General features: G+C 37.1%; 1 protein-coding gene across 24 annotated transcripts in view; it reads left to right on the top strand.

Moving 5' to 3' along the window:
- The window catches only part of RIMS1 (regulating synaptic membrane exocytosis 1), a 490562-nt gene that overhangs the window by 252162 nt on the left and 216733 nt on the right, over positions 1 to 21667 (top strand). For all 24 annotated transcript variants that reach the window (XM_019830859.3, XM_023254106.2, XM_023254107.2 and 21 more), the window contains 2 exons: positions 10106 to 10446; positions 13878 to 14743. In XM_019830859.3, coding sequence (XP_019686418.3) covers positions 10106 to 10446; positions 13878 to 14743 — 1207 coding nt within the window. The remainder of the gene's footprint in view (positions 1 to 10105; positions 10447 to 13877; positions 14744 to 21667) is intronic.

The following is a 21667-nucleotide window of genomic DNA, read 5'->3' on the forward strand; positions in this document are numbered from 1 at the left end:
CTGAAGATTGTTTTGGTTGATTGGGGGGTCTTTTGTGGTTCCACACAAACTTTAGTATTGTTTGTTCTATTTCTGTGAAAAATGCCAGTGGAATTTTGATAGGGATTGCATTGAATCTGTAGATTGTTTTGGATAGTATGGACATTTTAACAATGTCAGTTCTTCTAATCCATGAGCACAGAATATCTTTCAACTTGTGTCTTCTTTAATTTCTTCTATTAATGTCTTATAGTTTTCAGTGTACATGTCTTTCACTTCCTTGGTTAAATTTATTCCTGGATATTTTATTCTTTTTGATGCAATTGTATATGGGATTATTTTCTTTATTTTTCTTTCTGATAGTTCATTATTACTGAATAGAAACACTATTTTTGTATGTTGATTTTTTAAGTCTTGCAATTTTTCTGAATTCATTTATCAATTCTAACAATTTTTTGGTGGAGCCTTTAAGGTTTTCTAAATATAACATCATGCCATCTGCAAATTTGCCACTTGAAATTTGGATGCCTTTAATCCTTTTTCTTGCCTAATTGCTATGGCTAGGAGTTCCAATAATGCATTAAGTTAAAGTGGGGATAGTGGGCATCCTTGTCTTGTTCCTGATCTTGGAGGAAGGTTTTGAGTTTTTTTTTCACTAAGTATGATGTTAGCTGTGGACTTGTCATATATGGCCTTCACTATGTTGAGGTAAGCTCCCTCTATATCAACTTTGTTGATAATTTTTATCATAAATGGATGTTGAATTTTGTCAGAGGCTTTTTCTGCACTTATTGGGATATTGTATTATTTTTACTTTTAATTTCACTAATGTGATATATCACATTGACTGGTTTGTGGATATTGAACCATTCTTGCACGCCTGGAATAAGTCCCACTTGGTCATGGTATATGATCCTTTTAGTGTATTGTTCAATTTGGTTTATTAATATTCTGTTGAAGATTTTCACATCTATGTCCATCAGATATATTAGTCTGATTTTAGTTTTTAGTGGTGTACTTGTCTAGTTTTGGCATCAGAGTAATGCTGGCCTTGTAAAATGAGTATAAAAGTGTTCCTTTCTTTTCTGTTTGGAAAAGTTTGAAAAGGATTGCTATTAATTCTTCGAATGGTGTAATTCACTAGTGTATCCATATGGTCCTGCACTTTTGTCTGTTGGGAAGTTTTTGATTATTGATTCAATCTTACTAGTAATCCATTTGTTCAGATTTTCTATTTTTTCATGATTCAGTCTTGGAAAGTTGCATTTTTATAAGAATTTATTCACTTATTTTATGTTGTACAACTTGTTAACATATAATTTTTCATAAGAGGAATGTTGGATTTTTATTGTAATTTCTAATAGCAGGGTTTCCTGTATCAGGAGTTTAGTATTAGGACTAAGTTGACCTTATTAAATGGGTTTAGAAGTGGGAGTGAGTTATTTTCCTTTTTTAATTAAAAAAATGCTTTTGTAAGATTGATATAATTTACTCTTCAAATATGTTAAAAATAATTTTCTAGTGAAGATAGTTAGTTCTGGCATTTTAATTGTAAGTTGTCTTTTAATTATGAATTCAACTTCTATAATAGTTACAGGAATATTCAGGTTTTCTATTTCTTTTTGTGTCCATTTTGCTAATTTGACATTTTTATGGAATTTATTTGATCCATGTTAATTAATTTATTGGCATAAAATTGTTAATAATATTCCAGTGTTTATCTTTTTAATTAATCCCGGGTCCTTAATGATGCCCTCCCTTTTGGTAGTTTTATTCTCTATGGTTTTTCTTGATCAGTCAAGGGGATGTTCATCAATTTTATTAGTCCCTTGCAAGAGCCATATGTTTTTATTTTACTGATTTTCTTTAGGTTATTGATTTTCAAATTTTATACTTTATTGGTTTCCACTTTCATCTTTATTATTTTCTTCTTTACCCCATATTTATTTGTGTTAATTAATTCATTCATTTTTATTCTTAAGGTAGAAACTTAGATCATTGATTTTATAATTGTTTCTTCTGCAATAGAGTATTTAATGCTAAGTTTTCTCTCTAAGACGTGTTTTTGGTGCATCTTACAAGTTTTGATAGGTTATATTTTTAGTATTATTCAGATGCATACTTATTTTAATGTCTCTTGTGATATTTTTGGCCTTGTCACATTTATTTTTTTTTTAATTTTTTTTTCAACGTTTATTTATTTTTGGGACAGAGAGAGACAGAGCATGAACGGGGGAGGGGCAGAGAGAGAGGGAGACACAGAATCCGAAACAGGCTCCAGGCTCTGAGCCATCAGCCCAGAGCCTGACGCGGGGCTCGAACTCACGGACCGCGAGATCGTGACCTGGCTGAAGTCGGACGCTTAACCGACTGCGCCACCCAGGCGCCCCAAGGCCTTGTCACATTTAGATATGTGTTGCTTTATTTCCAAAATTATGCTATTTCCAGAATTTTGAGTTATTGTCTAATTTTATTAAGTTTTTAAATGCTAACTTTTTAAAAGTTTTATTTATTTATTTTGAGAGAGAGAGAGAGTGTGCCACTGGGGGAGGGTAGGAAACAGGGGGAGAGAGAGAATCCCCAGTGTGGGGCTCAGTCTCATGAACCACGGGATCATGAGCCAAAATCAAAAGGTGGACACTTAACTGATTGAGCCACCCAACTGCCTCATAATTTTATTAAATACTGATCAGAGAATATATGCTGTGTGATAACAGTTCTCTAAATGTATTGAGATTTTTTTTTAATGGGCTGCCTGTGATCTATCCTGGTGGTTATTCCATTTGACTTGAAAAGAAAATGTATTTGAATTATTTCTTCAGCTTAATGGTCCCAATAGCAATTCACTGTCAGGCATTCTAGAGTCTTACCTTAAACAAGAGCAGTTTAGAATCTGAATAAAGACTCAAAGATCTATCTATACCTATTTCTGGGCTACTACTGTGGTACTAGCCAAAACTTACAAGCCAGAATAAAATGTTTTTAAACCATAAAGGCTATACATGTGTTTTTTAAATCTTTTTTGTTTATTTCAAATTTTTATTTAAATTCTAGTTAGTTAACATATAGTGTAATATTAGTTTCAGGAGTAGAATTTAGTGATTCATTACTTACACATAACACCCAGTGCTTACCACAACAAGTGTCCTCCTTCATATCTATCACCCACTTAGCCCATCCCCCACCCACCTCTCCACCAGCAACCCTCAGTTCTCTATAGTCAAGAGTCTCTTACGGTTTTTTAAGTATGTTGGCTTATTCACTATTTTAGACCATGTAGTTTTAGAACAATTCAACATAAAAACATTTGTTATGCTCTTTCTGTAATAATTTACTTCAGGGATAGATATAAATACACTGTAGGTATTATACAGTAATGATCTTTATCAGTCTAAATTCTGCAGTTGTGTAGTATATTATAGTGTTTGGTATCCCAGCATAACAGAATAAGAACAAATAACACTTTGTGTTTTCATTATTTTTTAATGTTTATTTATTTATTTTGAGAGAGAGAGAGACAGACACAGAGAGAGGGAGAGAGCATCCCAAGCAGGCTCCGCACTGTGAGTGCAAGGAGCCTGACATGGGCTTGAACCCACAAGCCATGGGATTATGACCTGAGCCAAAGTCAGATGCTTCACTGACTGAGCCACCCAGGGGTCCCTATTTCATTATTGAAATTAGGAGTTTATGCCATTAAAAGTAGAAAAATAAGATATCAAGTTTTAGGAATACTATGTTGAACACACAATAATCTTATTAGTTTTCTTCATAATGCATAACTCTGGGAGATAAGATACATATGAAAATTTTACCTTATCAATAAATACATGTGAAAAATGAAGATGTTCTAAAATGTATAAATCCATTTGGATATGGGGTGAACCTTTAAATGAGGTCCTATAGCTATAAACATCTGGAACAAATTCTAGGAACTGCACAATGTTCAGAAAACTGGAGAATGGAGTGTATGTGGGAAACAGCTGTTGATGAGGTTGAAAACATAAGAAAGAACCATAGTATGCTAAACAAGAGTTATGATATCTTGAATACAGGGAGTGATTTTGTCAAATTTAAATTTTGGAAGATGTGAAAAGGTATGGAGGATTTATTGCAGGGCCAATAAAAGGAAGAAGAAAATCTATTAGGTTATCAGTTATAGAAATCTTGATAGAGATCATGACCTCAGATTAGTCAGTACAGTGGGAATAGGTAAGAGGAAGCAAATTTGAGTCATCATATTCAGGAATCAGAGTTATTATTGGAAGAAGCATTAGGGAGAGGGTAGGTTAGGATCACTCACATTAATTGATTTGCTGTGTGGGTGGTCATACAGTATAGTAATAACCAATTTAATTTATTAAACAAATACTAATTTATTGTATAAACTTTCTGAAAAATATTTTTCAGAAAGGGTTGTGATTAAAAAAATAGAAGTCCTGTTTCCATCTCACATGGAATCTATTGGAATAAGAAATGCAGAAGAGCAGAAATGGAGCTCTGTGTGACCTTAACATTTAGTAAGAGTGAAGAAGGAAGATTTTTAGCAAGGAATACAAGAAGAGGTGATGCAAGTAAGATGTAGACGAGAACAGAAAATTATCATTAATATCCAGAAACCAAAAAAAAGATAGGTAGTCTTAAATTACATACACTATAGGAAAAAGATGAGAAAGTGTCTATATGTGAAATTAGCACCATGGAAGAAATCACTAATGTCTGTGAAAGATAATTAAATACAGCTTTAGAGACTGGAGTCAGATTATTGAGAAATAAAAGGGATGTAACAAAGTGGAGAGAGTATTAATTTAGGTTACATTAACAGGTAGCTTGATTTTAAAGATTTTTAGAGAAAAATCAGTGGCTAGAGAGAGAACAAGTCAAAGACAAAAAAGTTTTGATTATTCTAAATTCTTTAATAGTTATATGCCAAGAGGAAAGGAGAAATAGAGAAGGCAAGGTTGAAGACGCAGGAAAATGAAGGGGTCAGTGATGGAGTGAAATCCTCACTGGACAAGACGGGTGGTATCCAGAGTGCGGGTGTGAGCATTTACTTTCCTGAATAGAGGAACATCTTATATTACCATGTCAGTCAGGAAATATAAAGTAAGGATTGGTGTGTGTTTGGATGCTACTAAAACACAAAGATTCTTGGGCTGAATTAAAAAAATAGTTAAGGCTTTTGCTATATATAAAAAGAAATGCATATCCAACAAAATTCACAAATAGATAACCTAAAGGGATAGGGAAATGTATCTGCTAAAGAGGAACCAAAAGAGAATAAAAATACCAGTATTAGAATTCAGTTCACAAAAATTCCACAATGGATTCCCTACATTTTATGCTCAACTTAACACAGCAATCAGAGGGACCTTATTATAAAACCTGAGATATATCAGTTCACTTCTCTGCTCATGTATTTTATAAAACTTCCAAAAGGAAAAAAATAAACTAATGAAATAGCAACAGCAATAACAAAAGACTGGGAGAAATGCACGCGCACTCTGAAACAAGTACCAAAGAGAACTCTCTCATTGTCGTCTGCTTAGTAATCAATTATTTTCTACTGTCTCATCTATTATTGTCAAAAAAGTTGAAATATCACCTTAATAATTTTGTCCCCAGTTTCTGCTAGCGTGAGTACCTTCACTGAATAGAGAAAGTAAGGAAAATGAGTAAAAATATTCAGAAAATGCAGCATCTATAATAAAGCTGAATATCTCCTGTTTTCTTTTTCATGTTTTTCAAAATGTTAGTATAACTATTTTTGAATGCTGTATTAAATACAATTCAGTATTTCACATTTTATCTTTGTAAAAAGTCTTCATGCTTATATTTATTCTTCATGTTACAGAGAGAAAGAGAGAGATAAAAATTGAGCAGGGGAGAGGCAGAAAGACAGGGAGACAGAGAATCCTAAGCAGGCTCTGTGCCATCAGTGCAGAGCGGAATGTGGGACCAGAAATCACGGACTCTGAGATCATGACCTGAGCTGAAACCAAGAGTCAGAGGCTTAACTGACTGAGCCACCCAGGTGCCCCAGATTTTTATAAACAAGACAATTGTGTTAACATAGGAATTCTGTACCTCACTGTCATCACTAATCACCTTAGTAATATCATTGAGAGTAAATAAATCTAAGGCACATTTCTTCTGCTCTGTATGTCTGGATCTGTAACATTTCATGTATAAAGTATTTCTTACATCTGAATATGATTTTTCTGCCATAAAATGGTCTATTGTATTTCTTAAGGATTCTCTAGATGGAATTTATTTTTTTATTTTTATTTTTATTTTTTTTTCAACGTTTATTTATTTTTTGGGGGGACAGAGAGAGACAGAGCATGAACGGGGGAGCGGCAGAGAGAGAGGGAGACACAGAATCAGAAACAGGCTCCAGGCTCTGAGCCATCAGCCCAGAGCCTGACGCGGGGCTCGAACTCACGAACCGCGAGATCGTGACCACCCAGGCGCCCCTCTCTAAATGGAATTTAAAATGCTATTAGTGCAAAAGTTCTGAATAAAGTTTTCCAAGGGTGTCTGGTTGGCTCAGTCGGTTAAGCATCCGACTTCGGCTCAAGTCATGATCCCCCAGTTCATGAGTTTGAGCCTTGCATGGGGCTCTGTGCTGACAGCTCAGAGCCTGGGAGCCTGTTTGGATTCTGTGTGTGTGTGTCTCTCTTTCATTATGCCCCTCCTCCACTCTTGCTCTCTTTCTCAAAAATAAACACTTAGGAAAAATTTTAAAAATAAAAATTTTTCCCATGTTCTTCATAATTCTGATGTATGGCATGGAGTTTCAGAAGCCATATTCTATCACAATAATCTTTCATTTAAGTTTGTGTTTGGTTGCTTAACATCTGTAAATTGTTAAGATAAGGTATTACACAGACTTTAGATTAGTTTGGAACACATCCCAGGGTACCTAATCAGGGTATAATCCTGCATGGTGCAGTCTTTAAATTTAAAAACGTGTGTGTGTGTGTGTGTGTGTGTGTGTGTGTATTTTAAATAAATTGGGTTGTTTGTTTTTTTTTTTTTTTGGTAGAAATATTTGTATCTTGTCCTTAAAAAAACAAAAACAAAAACAAAACAAGAAAGGCTCCCCATCCCACTTTTGGATTATTATCCCATTTTTTTGTATTATCTATAGTTGAAGGCAAACATAATACTTGATGCTAAATTCAAAAAGAGGCTTTATAAACATACATAACTGTGTTGCTTCTTAGCAACGGTTTGGCTCATTTTTAAACATACCAAAATGTTTGACATGAACTGCATTGAAAGGTACAATAACAAATGTTCCACTGTGTTGTCATCTATTTACTTTACAACTTGTATAAACAGTTTCTTTTTTATTAGTGAGCTTTGTGGCAAGAGTAATTTATATAATGGTAGAGATTGGGAGATAGTATTTTAATAAAAAATATTTTGTTTTTTTTAGTTAGTTTTGCTTTCAGATTGGTGGATAGATTGACCACACTTATAATTAATTTTGAAATACACATTTTAAAATGTGTACACAAGGAAATAAAACAGGAAAAATTTGGACTTAAATGCTATTTTTCCTCTTAAAAATAGACAAAATTAATGAAATATCCAGACTTAAGTAAATAAGTAGTATTTTGAAAATATTAAAGTAGTTGCTTCTACTTACTAGCTGTAACCTTTTGAATCAATATGAAATGAAATTAAATGACTTTTAATATTTAATATTAATAATAATCATTTGGCAACAACCATAATTTGTCTGCTTTTATTACTCCTGTGGCAATTCTGCACATATTCAAGATTTGGAACCTGTCCAGATCTAGCGATTACTTTTAATTGGCCCATTTTTATAACACTTAAAAATATGAAACAATCAAAATAAGATTATTTTCTAGAAAATATTCAGATGTACAAAGAAGTGAAGAGTCTCCTTTACCTTTCTTTTTACCCATATTTAATGCTCCTTTCTGCCTCTTTTTTTTTTTAACTTGACTTCATTTTGGAATTTTTATTTTAATTATATGTTTTATTGTGTTTTCTGTATGGTTTTAGAGGAAATTTATATTTATCCTAAATATACTTTAATATTTTTTTAAAAACCTTACTTTTGATGATGAATAATACTTGCTTACAGTGTAGTAAATACAAATTTATTGTCTACTTAGGTGATACAAAATAGTCTGAGATTCTTACCAATCTCTTTGAACTGCGTAATTTCAGACCTTCTCATTACTATTTTGTCAGCTGAAGAGGCAATTCACGAGGAAGTGCATCACCTGTCCCCCTCCAGGGTCTGGATAGAGGAGAATCAGTGTCACTGTGCATGGAGTCCTGGCCTTGGGGTTGCATGGAGTCCTGGCCTTGGGGTATTGCCCCTTATAATGTTATCCTTGATAACTGTGTTCAACTGACCAGAACTTCTGAGGGACCTTATCATGACATAAAGATATTGTGATACACTGTGCACAATATAGTGTTATTTGGGAAGCATTGTAAATTACAGATATGTTCCATATTTCCTTTATTTTGTTAAAGGCCTATGAAATGCACTATGTATCTTGTTTAACATCTTAGCATATGGGAATTCAACTAACTGCTTTTGTGAATCTAGTTTCTTTCATTTCATGACCTGCAGAAGGGTAGAGGAATGAATTAAGCTTTGTCAATCTTAAGCTTTTTAGAGTAAACATCTCTAAGTCTTAGTTTTTCCTATATTATTAATTCATTTGAGTTTTCTTTCTTGGAAAGCAGCAGTTCTTAACAGTTCATCTATACACTCTTTCTTGTTAAAAATATATAACTTCTCTCCCTTTTTTTCTTGTTCTCACTTTAGCTTGTATTTTATCTTATTTTATAACTACAGTTGTTTTTCTCCTATTCATTCAAATGTTTTCAGTGGTACATTTTCTTTTTGCCAACTAAATAAGGCTTTGTCTTTTACTATCTTAATAGTTAACTGTTAGTTAACTGTTAACAGTTACCTGTTAATAGGTGACTGTTAGCAGTTAACTGTTTCTCAATTACTGTATCTGGAATTTATTCACCCTTATGTGATATTTTTGAGTAATTGTTGACTGAATCAGTATTTGTGAAAACAAGGGCCTGAAGTTTGGTGAACAGTCTTTCCTGTGGGTGCTGTTTCTCAAGTACGAAGGAAAACTGAAGTGTGTTCAGAAGAAAGCAACTGAGGCAGGGAGGTGGAATTATACCACAAAGCAGAGGTACTGGTGATATTTGAAAAGAAGGCTCATGGGGCCATAGGCACCTATCTTGGCTCTGTGTCTACTATGTTTTGCTGCTATTGTTATTCATTACTTCTGTTACCATCGTTGTCCTCGTTGTTACATTCAATTTTAAATGTCACCAAGAGGAGAGCTGATATGTAGATTTATTTTGGGTGGTAATACATCTTATAATTTATCAGTGGATATGTTGCTAGATGACTGTTCCAAAATAGCTCCTCTAGTGGAAACTATATCGGAGTAGTCACAAATGAATAAACCTAGCCCCAAATTTATTGCTTTAGTAAATATGTGTGTGGAAACTTTTATAGCATAATATCAACCTGAGGGTAGTTTATTACTAATAAACTAGAGAAGATATACAGCTTGACCTTTCCTTTTGTGTCTACCTTTTATTGTTTGTTCCTTATGAATATCTTTTAATATTGGCTTTAATAATACATAAAGTTTGAGAAGACCTATTTTCTAACTCCTTCAAGACATTGAGGTTCATGTACATAAATATTAATTCTATAGCTCCTTGCATTTTTCTAATCAATCAACTACCCTGCTTAGAACATTTTTACTAACAGATATTTTAAATGAAATTTCAGAGTCAGTCATATAAAACGTGAGGGATACGTGGTAAAAGGAAAGTCAGAATCACGTGGTTAAGAACACCAAGAAAAAAACCCTACTCTGGCAACCTAGATAGAGGTGCTTTGGTTTTAGGTGGGTGCCACTCTAGGCATTCATGTACTTAACTTGTGCAAGGATCATTTTCACAAGAAATTTGCAAGGATAAGTATAAAGATTACAACCATTCTTTTCCTTAAAAGACATTTTAATGTGATAAACATACATCATTTCCAAATGGCATAGAAAATTTATATTGTTCTCTCTTCTTCAAATAGGTTATGTGGGTATGCAATTTATGTCGAAAGCAACAAGAAATCTTAACCAAATCTGGGGCATGGTTCTTTGGAAGTGGCCCTCAGCAGCCAAGTCAGGATGGAACCCTAAGTGATACAGCTACAGGTGCTGGTTCTGAGGTACCGAGAGAAAAGAAAGCACGGCTCCAAGAAAGATCACGGTCTCAGACACCCCTGAGCACAGCAGCTGCCTCCTCCCAGGACACAGCGCCTCCCAGCGCACAGCCAGACAGGAGCAAAGGGGCGGAGTCCTCACAGCAAGCCCTGGGGCCTGAACAGAAGCAGGTTTCATCGAGGTCTAGAAGTGAACCTCCAAGAGAGAGGTAATAAATAGTTCATTAACCCTGTAAACAAAAGACAAGATTTTATATTGAGAGAAAACCTATTTTCAGGAATTTAAGTGCTATTAAGAGGAATATGTGGAGGTAGTACTTCTCAGGCCCCACTTGGAAGGCAACAATAGCCCTGAGGTGCTTTGTTTACCTCTAGAATGTGTCATTCCTTAGGAGACCTTTATTGAAAAGCTTTTATTTCCTAACATGCACGGATGTAAACAAGTCACTAACTGCCAACCTTGAATTCAGAAAAGTTCTTAGATCATTTATTTACTTATAGAACTAGTACTTTAATTTGAAAGTGTGCTCTGAGAAACTATGACCTGACACAGTGGAGGATGCACAGGTATATTAGCAAAGTCTTTTTGGAGGACATTTCTTTTATGCTGAGCTCTGACAAGTGACTAGGAATTAACCAGGTAAAGAATGGAATGAGTACTCCAGGTATATGCACAGGCATGTGGCCTGAAGAAACAAGTTCTCATGAGAGAACCTAAAGGATGCCCACTGCCAGGAATGTGAGTAGCAGAAGGGGAGGGCATGGTAGAGTTGGGGAGAGGTGGCTGGTTAGGTATCAGGGACCAAGTCATACTGGGCCTATTGGCCAAGTTACATTTTACCCTAGGAATAATGGAAAGCTATTGAGGGTTTTAAGCATGGGCTAACATGATCAGATAACTTACTTTAATTGATTCATTCCTTCATTCAAACAATGCATTTAAGATGAGACAGGATGCTACGCACTGGGAGACCATGTTAACAAGGAGGACATAGCCCTGTTCATCATGAGATTGGTAGTTTGGAGCATCTCACATTCATTGAATGTAGTTATTAATCAATCCAGTAGCCATGTGTATACTATAAGCAAACACTGTGCTAGGAACCAGAGTATAAAAATGATTAGGACATGGTCCCTTTTCTGACAGATCCCAGGGAAATTACCACAGACTATCCTAGAGGAGACAGACACCTGAGCAATTAACTGTACCAGAAAGCTGATTTGATCGAAGCTAGAAGATACATTGGGATCTAGAAGATACATAGTACTTTGGGAGTCACAGGAAAGAGAAGGTGCCTTCTGAATTAAGCCTTCCAAGATACCCAAGAGTTGTAGGGTAGGCAGACAGGAAGGAGAGGACATTTCAGAAAGAGAGAATGGATGCACCTGAGCTATACAGAGAGAACACACAGAGGACACTAGAGATACTTCAGTGAAGGTATAATGGATAGCTTTTGGTGACAAACTATTGTGGGCTAAGAAGAGACAAAAATATTGGAGGTGCAATTTGGGATTGGTCAGAAAATGATACCTGTAAATAAGAGAATTTGGAGCTCTAAAGTTTCTAAAGGGAAAATATGAATCCTGTTTTTGACATATGGTAAAAAAAAAAAAAAAAAAAAAAACACCAAAAAACAACAAACAAAAAACTATAAAGAATTCAAGAATAAGAACTGAGAACCAACTTTTTGTTTTAAACTTTTAAATTAAATTTGAAGATTTATAGAGACAAATGCTACTGCTGATTATATAAATTACTTGTGACGATGTGACTACATAAGAAAAGAGTGAGGATGTTGAGGGTATGGAAGGAAAAGAAGAGATGGGTGGCAACTTCAGGGAGATAAGTGAGACCAAAAGAATGGCAGGCAGTCTGTTTAAAGTTATTGAAGAATTCTTCATCAGGAGTTAGTGGAAATGGAATAATTAGAGGTAGAGGTGGGGAAACGCATACTCGGGGAAGCAAAGATCAGAGAGACTGCAGAACATCTTTCATTTTTATGACACTCCATATAAAGCACTCTCCATAAAGCACTTTCACAGATGGCCTCTCCTTTAATGCTCATGTGAACTTTGCAAGGTAAGCATTATTTATCAGCATTTCAAGGAAAAATTTATTCAATGTAAACTTCTAACAAGATCAGCGATGCCTTGATGAGCTACTAAGTATCTGTAGTACAATCATCACACTTGTATGAAAACTGTATTTGATAATTAATATATGTTCCTATTAGACTCCTTACATTGTAAACCTGCAGTGGCACCCTTGCAATTCCACCCTCTTACGACAATCTCTTTCGCTTCAAAAGAACAATGTGCACTAAACGTCTTCAGCAGAATTTGCCATGCTATCTTGCTTACCTATGCCATTTGAACCCCTTTACTCTTTCTACTACTACTACTACTACTACTACTACTACTACTGCTACTACTACTACTAGCCCCTCCTCAAACTGACCCCAGAGCATATCGTAGTAACTACTACTTTGGTGACCCACAATAGAAATTGCCCTTTTTCTCATCTTGGTTTTTTTATTTTTTTATTTTTATGCATGAGGTCTGCTTTTGGACTTGAAATAAAAAAATGTTTCCTCTGGAAAGCCGTCTATGGGCCTCAGGGTTTCAAAAAAATAAAATAAAGGCTTAGGTTGTTCCCACTTTAATTGCTTGGTATATTGTATAGTGTCAGGGTGCTTAGACAAGGCCCTTACTTTTGATAAATTCTGGTATAGTTGCTGGAACTTTCCCAAATTAGGTGCACTCCAGTGTACAAGAAAGGACTGAAAGGGCAACTGAATGATATAGCTACAAGATTCAAAGGTCGCCAAACTCCTTTCCTTTTATCTTTGCAGTACCTTAAATGGGATGGAGAGAAGAGTAGAAACAAAACCATTTTTGTTTTATTTTGGTGTTTTGTTTTTTTGTTTTTTGGACTATGTTCTAAAATGAGGGAGATGGAAAGGAAGAGGGGAAGAGAAGGAGGAAAACTGAATAATAATTTGAAACATTTCAATATTTCTATTGCCCAAGGTAGGTAAAATGAAGGCGAAAGTTCCGTCATTTTCTTTCCTAACCACCTCCCTTAAGTGTTTGGGTGCACATAAGCTTGTTAAAATTACCTTTTTCTACTATTAAAGAAGTGCTACTAGGTTTGATTTTTTGAAATCAGCATACTTGTATTTACATTTCTTTAAAAGCTTCTATTATAATAAAAGATTGCAGATAATGTATTGTCTAGATGTATATCAAGTATATATATTTAGAATTGAACTGATATGTGTATTCTTGTGCTACTATATTTTATATATTTTAGTTTCATCTAAAACATTTTTAAGTCTTTCATTCACAAGCAGAAGTTAGCATTAAATGTGTTCATTTATTAATTTATTGGTGGTTTTAATTAATCTAGTTAATTTATAGGGAATTTTAAATGTGAAAACAACTTTTAAAGTTCCTTAGGCTGCTGTAATATAAAGGAGCTTTAGTTAGAAAGCTAATCAGATACACAGGTTTAATGTAGTTCTTTATCAAATCGTTTAATTAGACATCGGATTATAACGAATAATCTGGTCTTCATTTTTAGCTTTACTTTTAGCTTTACACATTGCTTTTCTTCTTGACGTTCCTTTGTGTATCACAGGAAGAAGACTCCAGGGCTCTCTGAGCAGAATGGCAAAGGAGCCCAGAAGAGCGAGCGGAAACGCGTGCCCAAGTCCTCAGTGCAGCCGGGAGAGGGGGCCGTGGAAGAGCGCGAGCGGAAAGAAAGGCGGGAAAGTCGACGGCTTGAGAAAGGACGGTCACAGGACTACCCAGATGTGCCGGAAAAACGAGAGGATCGCAAAGCGGTGGACGATGAGAAGCAAAGGAAAGAGGAGGAGTACCAGACCCGGTATCGCAGTGATCCGAACCTGGCGCGGTACCCGGTGAAACCGCCGCCGGAGGAGCAGCAGATGCGCATGCACGCCCGGGTGTCTCGCGCGAGGCACGAGCGGCGCCACAGCGACGTGGCGCTTCCGCGTACTGAGGCCGGAGCTGCGCCGCCCGACGCCAAGGCCGGCAAGCGCGCACCGCCCCCCGCCAGGGCTTCGCCGCCGGAGTCGCCGCGGGCCTACTCTGCCGAGAGGACTGCGGAAGTCAGGACGCCGGGCGCCAAGCAGCTGGCGAACCACAGCCCGCCGGCACCCAGGCATGGGCCAGTCCCCGCAGAAGTCCTGGAGCCCAAAGCCCAGGAGTCCCTCAGGAAGCAGAGCCGCCTGGACCCCAGCTCGGCCGTCCTCATCAGGAAGTCCAAGCGCGAGAAGGTGGAGACTATGCTGCGGAACGACTCTTTGAGTTCTGATCAGTCGGAGTCCGTGCGGCCTTCCCCGCCGAAGCCACACCGGTCCAAGAGAGGCGGCAAGAAGCGGCAGATGTCCGTGAGCAGCTCCGAGGAGGAGGGCGTATCCACGCCGGAGTACACCAGCTGCGAGGACGTGGAGCTGGAGAGCGAGAGCGTCAGCGAGAAAGGTAAGGGCTGGCCGCGTGGACCACGAGCACGGAAGTGTTTGGGGCTCAGAGGCGCGCGTGCGCAGGGGTAAAAAGTTTCAAGTGCCTTGAAACCTGCATGGTAATGCCTGTAGTTAGCACTGCTGTATGGTATGTTAGAAAGTTGCTGAGACTAGATTCCAAACTCATCAGGAGGGAAAAACAAAAATTCTAGCTAGATGAGTAGATAGATGCCAACTATATTTTGGTAATCGTTTGGCATTATGTATGTGAAATCATGTGGTGTACCTTAAACTTAATACGGAGTTGTATGTCAGTTATAGCTCTGTATTTCCATAGAAGTGGAGGGGAAAGTGCGACTTGGAGTGCTCACAGACATAGCTTCACAGGGTATAGAATAGGTTTTAGCTTGCTCGCTTCCTTTGTTTCTTTTTGGTAGGATTTTGAAACATAATCACAGGCTTCAAATTTGGGTTACAAGAGTTCTTAATGACTTGTGTTCTTGTCAGTCTGGGAAATTCAGTGTGCAGTCTTGTGTTTTTAATTTATCATTTCTGGGTGATTTGTCTGGGGGGAAAAGCTTCTTTTCTAGAAAACCATAACTATTCCTGATAAAGGGGAATATACCTCTTTACTTACTTACTTATTTATTTATTTATATTTATTTATTTATATTTATTTATTTAACATTTATTTATTTTTGAGAGACAGAGACAGCGTGAGCAGGGGAGGGGCAGAGAGAGAGGGAGACACAGAATCTGAAGCAGGCTCCAGGCTCCCAGCTGTCAGCACAGAGCCCGACACGGGGCTCGAACTCACGAACTGTGAGATTGTGACCTGACCAGAAGTCGGACGCTTAACCGACTGAGCCACCCAGGTGCCCCAAATGTACCTCTATTTTTTTAATGCTTATTTATTTTGAGAGAGAGGCAGAGAGAGACACAAGATCCAGAATCCCAAGTAGGCTCTGTGTTGTCAACATAGAGCCTGATGCAAGGCTCGAACTCACCAACTGGTGACATCATGACCTGAGCCAAAATCAAGAGTCAGTTGCTTAATTGACTGAACCACCCAGGAGCCCCTACAAAACATTTTACAGTGTTGTGTGATACGCTGACTTTTTTTTTTTTTCTGTCTTGTCCTGCACTGTGTACTATACCATAGCCACATGTAGCTATTTAAATGAATTACAATTAAATAAACTTAAAAATTCAGTTCCCCAGTCACACTAAGCCACATTTCAAGCGCTCAGGAGCAATCATCACAGAAAGTTCCTTTGGATAACATAATGCTGGTCTAGAAAATATTTCAGTTTAATGTTGAAATTATGTATTTGTTTTGAAGATTCACATCATTCTGCTGCTGTTCACTGAGATTTAAATTGGCTACAGTCCTAAATTTGATGGTGGTGGTAATCATCCTTGTAGTGCTTCTTAGTTATATTTTGAGGTGACTATTTTTACAGTTTTTTGGCTTGTTTTATAGTTGCTAAATTATGTGCTAAATATTATAAATTTATAAAAAAGTAACTTTACCTCCTCATCTTCTCTATCTTCAAACTGCATGGCTGTGTCCTCTCCCCTTCTATGTCCTCTGTCTCCTTTCTCTCTCTGTGGATAGGTAGGTAGGTAGGTAGATAGATACAAGTATAGATGTAGATATACATATATAAACACACGTATCCATCTATTTATCTGTGTGTCTAGATAAATAGGTGAGTGGATGGATGTATGAAAGGGTATATGTATTTGGGAACAATTAAGAAAGTTTACTCTGGCATTATAATTATTGCATCTCGAGTTAAAATAACTGTCTTTTGGACAGTGATTTTGGAAGAGATTATGTAGCAGAATGTGGATGCCATGTTTTAAGTTTCAGGGTCAAAGGAAGACTGTCCCCATGAAATAAAATTTAAAGGGCAATGGGAGACAGAAATTAAAATATTCTGTGCATATGGGATCATTTGGCTTTTTAGCACACTTTCTGATGACTTATGTTTGACTTAGAAGTCAACATGCATACACTTACGCATACTGTCTATGGTCTTTTTAAAAGTCCCATGGTGAGTGTACTCTTGCTGCCTCTGTGACCTAATATTGTTTTGTGAGCACATATTTTATTTCCCTGAAATAATAAACTGTTAAATTAAAATGTAACTGGATGTGCTTATTTGGTATGCAGATAGCTCTTAATGGATGTATATGTATATGTATATGTATATGTATATGTATATGTATATGTATATTTTCCCATTTCTTAAAGAACTCTACATCAGCTTTTTCTGAATATGTGTTTTAAGTCACAATGGGCATAGAATCAAGTCAGAATTGAATCTCACAATACCAACAGATTATGAAAGAAAAAAATGACAAGTGGCATGGGTAATTGCAAGGATGGAATTGGTGTAATGTGAGGAACTTATTGCCTCTGCCTACTGCCTTCCTTCCTTAGGAATTATCATTCTGGGGACATTAGTTGACTATATACACTTCTGAAGTTGAGGTAAAATATCTTCTTCTGGGAACACAGGGGCATCACATGTGTATTTATCTGATTCAGACAACTCTGTTTTCTCTGATAATTAATCTGCTTTCAATAAATGTCTTGAAAATACACTCCAATCAAAGTAGTTGTCTTATTCTAATAGTTTAACCAATCCCAACTAAGTGTTTGCCAAATGAAACAATAACTATAAAGAGCATACATTTTTTTAGAATCAATGTAGCATAGAAATTTTCCTATTTCAAAGTGAATTAGAAATTCTGCTCTCTGTGCTATTAATGCCTTTGTTACCAAACCCCACTATTGTCTACTAAGGACGATCTAGGGAACTGGCCCTGATAATCTGCAGTATCCTGTGACTCTGCACAAGTTACTTAACTTTCATATGTCCTAGTTTTCTTATTGGCACAATGGAGCTAAGAGTATCTGTGTGGTATTATTATTGAGTGGTTTGATGAGATGGTGCATATAAAATAGGATACTAAATTAGCATTCTTCCTGTCTTGGTTTTGCTCGTGCTACCTATACCATAGATACTTAATGTTACAGTGAGTGTGAGAGCATCATTCATTTACATAACTGCAAAGAAAAGGTGTGAGAATTGTATTTATGTCTTATAGGATCTAATGGGGTGAGAAGAATGATTTGGGAAGAGATTTCTTAGGAGAGTGGCTGCCATGTTGTGAGTTTCAGGGTCAAGGGAAGATTATCCCCATGGAATAAAATTTAAAGGGCAGGGGGAGACAGAAATTAAAATTGCGTTTTAATTATAGCCCATTATTTTGGGTTCTGGTCTCAGTTCCAATATGTGTGTGTGCAGCAGAGTGAATTTCCACACCAACAAGCAATTCTCGTATGCCAGCAGGATGTCTGAGAATTCAGCTTAATTCAATTCTGATATTACCTACCCAGAGATAGCATCAGATCCCACAGGTTAGTATCTCATTCCCAAAAGACTGCCCTTCACTTCAGATGCCAGTCATAAGCCCGGGCTGTTACCAATGCTTCTGACCAACTGGCTGTAGATCACAGGTTCTCACAACCTCCTAATGGGTTTGATTAATTTGTTAGAACAGCCCACAGAACTTAGGAAACCCATTTACATACTAGATAATTGATTTATTATAAAATGATATAACTCAGGAACAACCAGATGCAAGAGATGCATAAAGCAAGTTCTGGGGAAAGGGTACAGAGCCCCTACGCCCTCTCCAGGCATGCCACTCTCCCAGCACCTCCGTATGTTCCCTACCTAGAAGCTCTCTCAACCTAGTACTTTTGGATTTTTATGGAGGCTTTATTACATAGGCAGGGTTGATTAAATCATTGGCCATTGGTAATTGGTTCAACTTCTAGTACTCCTCTGTCAGGAAGTCAGGGGGCTAGAACCTAAAGTTTCAATCCGCTAATCACATGATTGATTCTCCAGCAACCAGCACCCATCCTTAGGTGTGGTCCAAAAGTCATGTCTTTAACCTAACAAAAGATAGATACCTTTATGGCTTTCATCATTTTGGAAATTCCAAAGATTTTAGAAACTTTTTGCTAGAGAGGCACCTGGGTGGCTCAGTCAGTTGAACATCTGACTCTTGATTTCAGCTCAGGCCATGATCTCACTGCACTGTTAGCCCAGAGCCTGATGGGGGGCTCAATCCCAAGAACTGTGAGATCAAGCCCTGCATCAGGCTTTATGCTAGGGTTATAACCTGCTTGGGTTTCTCTGTCTCCCTCACTCTATGCCCCTACCCCACTCATTCTCTCTCTCCCTCTCTTTTCCTCTCTCTCCCTCTCTCATAAATAAATAAATAAATAAATAAATAAATAAATAAATAAATAAATAAATATCAAATGGAGGAAAACTGGAAAGCTTTCATACATTTTAAAGGGATAGCTGTTCTGAATGAAAGTAAGAATGAAGTTTTTGTATTTCCACATCTTTCATTTTGATGTGAAATTGGATTCTTGAATTGGCTCACATTGTTTACAAACATGCTGTGGGCCAGCCAGACACATTTACTGGCTGCATCTAGCCCAAGGACCACCACCTTTTTATCTCTGGATCTCCCTGGGGTCTGGGTTGTCTGTTGTCTATGCATAGACTCTGAACCTCTCTTATGAAGATCCAAAACTCTTAATACAAAGCAGTATTTAAGATTGCACATTTACATTTAGTCACAAAAATATATGCACTGGGGTCTAGCATTCCCCTCATTTTAATACTGTTTACTTTAAAAAAAATTTACTGTTTATTTATTTTTGGGAGAGAGAGAGACAGAGACAGAGTGTGAGCAGGGGAGGAACAGAGAGGGAGACACAGAATCCGAAGCAGGCTGCAGGCTCTGAGCTGTCAGCACAGAGCCTGATGCAGGGGTCGAACCCACAAACTGTGAGATCATGACCTGAGCTGAAGTCGGACACCCAACCAACTGAGCCACCCAGACACCCCAGTACTGTTTACTTTAAATACTATTTGAAGATCCTCTGTTCAAAAATCTTGGGTTCAAGATCTTGGGCACCTGGGTGGCTCAGTCGGTTAAGTGTTCAACTTCATCTCTGGTTCATGAAATTCTGCAAATTCATCTTGCAGTTTGTGAGTTCAAGCTCCCCATTGGGCTCTGTGCTGACAGCTCAGAGCCTGGAGCCTGCTTCGGATTCTGTGTTTCCCTCTCTCTCTGCCACTCCCCTGCTCCCTCCCTCCCTCTCTCTCAAAAATAAATAAACATTAAAAAAATTTTTTTTTGTTCCTCAAGGAATTCAGTAGAGAGGCTTGAGAAATAAAGAGACAAAGATGGTGCCAATGTGGAGGAGAGAAATGGCACCAGTTCTGAGAAGAAACAAAGAAGTATTGCTGCCTTGATCAGGAGAGTAAGCTACTTACACTTACAAGGAATTTAAAGTATAAATCCTCAGAACTAGTTAGAAGAAGAGCCTGGCATTGGATAACAGGATTTCCTTTTTTTATCCCCTTCTGCTTACTGACTTTGAATAAACTCAGAAAATACAACACAAATTGATTGTGCCTGTGAACTTTGAAAGTACTCTGTGAATGACTTCTGAGGTCAATTTGTATAATAAGGGCTTATTAGTTTGTTTGTAGCTATTACTGCTAGGTAGTATTTATCAGTCCTTTTAGGGGTATGTGATACCTAGTTTATTCTAAGAAATGATACCTGCAATGGTATCAAATAAGACTATGTGTCTTTAATTACAGGTATGAATTTTCCACCTAAAGACAAAGACAGTTTCCAGGGACCAGAGCATAGGTTTTAGGTGTTATGAATTATTGACTATTAAGTTTAGGTACATAGCAATTTAATCATTGAAGAATAAGGAAAAAGAATTGGAACCTTTGCAAAAATCAGGTACTAAATTCTGTAAATGAAAATGTAGTTCTCTATGTTATTCTTTTTTTTTTAATTTTTTTTTTCCAACGTTTATTTATTTTTGGGACAGAGAGAGAAGAGCGTGAATGGGGGAGGGGCAGAGAGAGAGGGAGACACAGAATCGGAAACAGGCTCCGGGCTCCGAGCCATCAGCCCAGAACCCGACGCGGGGCTCGAACTCACGGACCGCGAGATCGTGACCTGGCTGAAGTCGGACGCTTAACCGACTGCGCCACCCAGGCGCCCCTCTATGTTATTCTTTAATCATTAAACTAAAAATATTGGGAGTATCCTCTTTTACCTCCAGCAATACAGTGCCTGCTGCTCACAGAACTTTTAATTCTGGCCAGAAGTTATTGATTTACTTATGTTTTTTTGACAGTGAAGAATGCATTTTATATCCTTTTGATAGTCTTAAGAGGGCTTGCAATGAAATACTTGGTCAGATTTATTTATATATTAATTTATATGTAGTATTACATGAATATTGGATGATACACATGATACTAAACAAAGTATCTATAAGAACCTACTGCATTCCAGGCATACTGTGCTAGGTTCTAGAGATACAGTGACTAAATAAATAAATACGCACATTCATAGCCATCATTTCTGCCCTCATGACATTTTTTTATTGGCTATTCAGAAGACTCTGATTGGAAAGTTTATAGAGAGATAGGATACACCAAGATAAAATCAGGTTCTGTGGTAAGAATTTGGCTACATTTTAAAAAAATTACAACTTTAAAACAAATGCAACTTTAAAAGAGGTTCCTCTTCAAATGGCTGCCCAAACTTAAGCATTTATTTTTCTTATCCCATGAGATCCCACAAAAGTGAAGAAAAAGGAAGTGAGCTATGAGCACATGAGATGTTCTTGAGAAGATGAAAGGAAGAAAGTAGCCAACTTTTGGGCATAAGAGGTTTCCAGGTGAACAAGAGGATGTGGTGGTGGAGAAGGCTGTTTGCTGTGAAGTGCCTTACAGAGACTTACGGCTCAGATACTAGGTTCCTTAGAGCAGGAAGTGAGAAGGAAAGCTTTAGACTGGCAGATTCATTC

The sequence above is a fragment of the Felis catus genome, chromosome B2 (genome assembly GCF_018350175.1).
Source record: "Felis catus isolate Fca126 chromosome B2, F.catus_Fca126_mat1.0, whole genome shotgun sequence".
In the NCBI taxonomy this organism is placed as follows: domain Eukaryota; kingdom Metazoa; phylum Chordata; class Mammalia; order Carnivora; family Felidae; genus Felis; species Felis catus.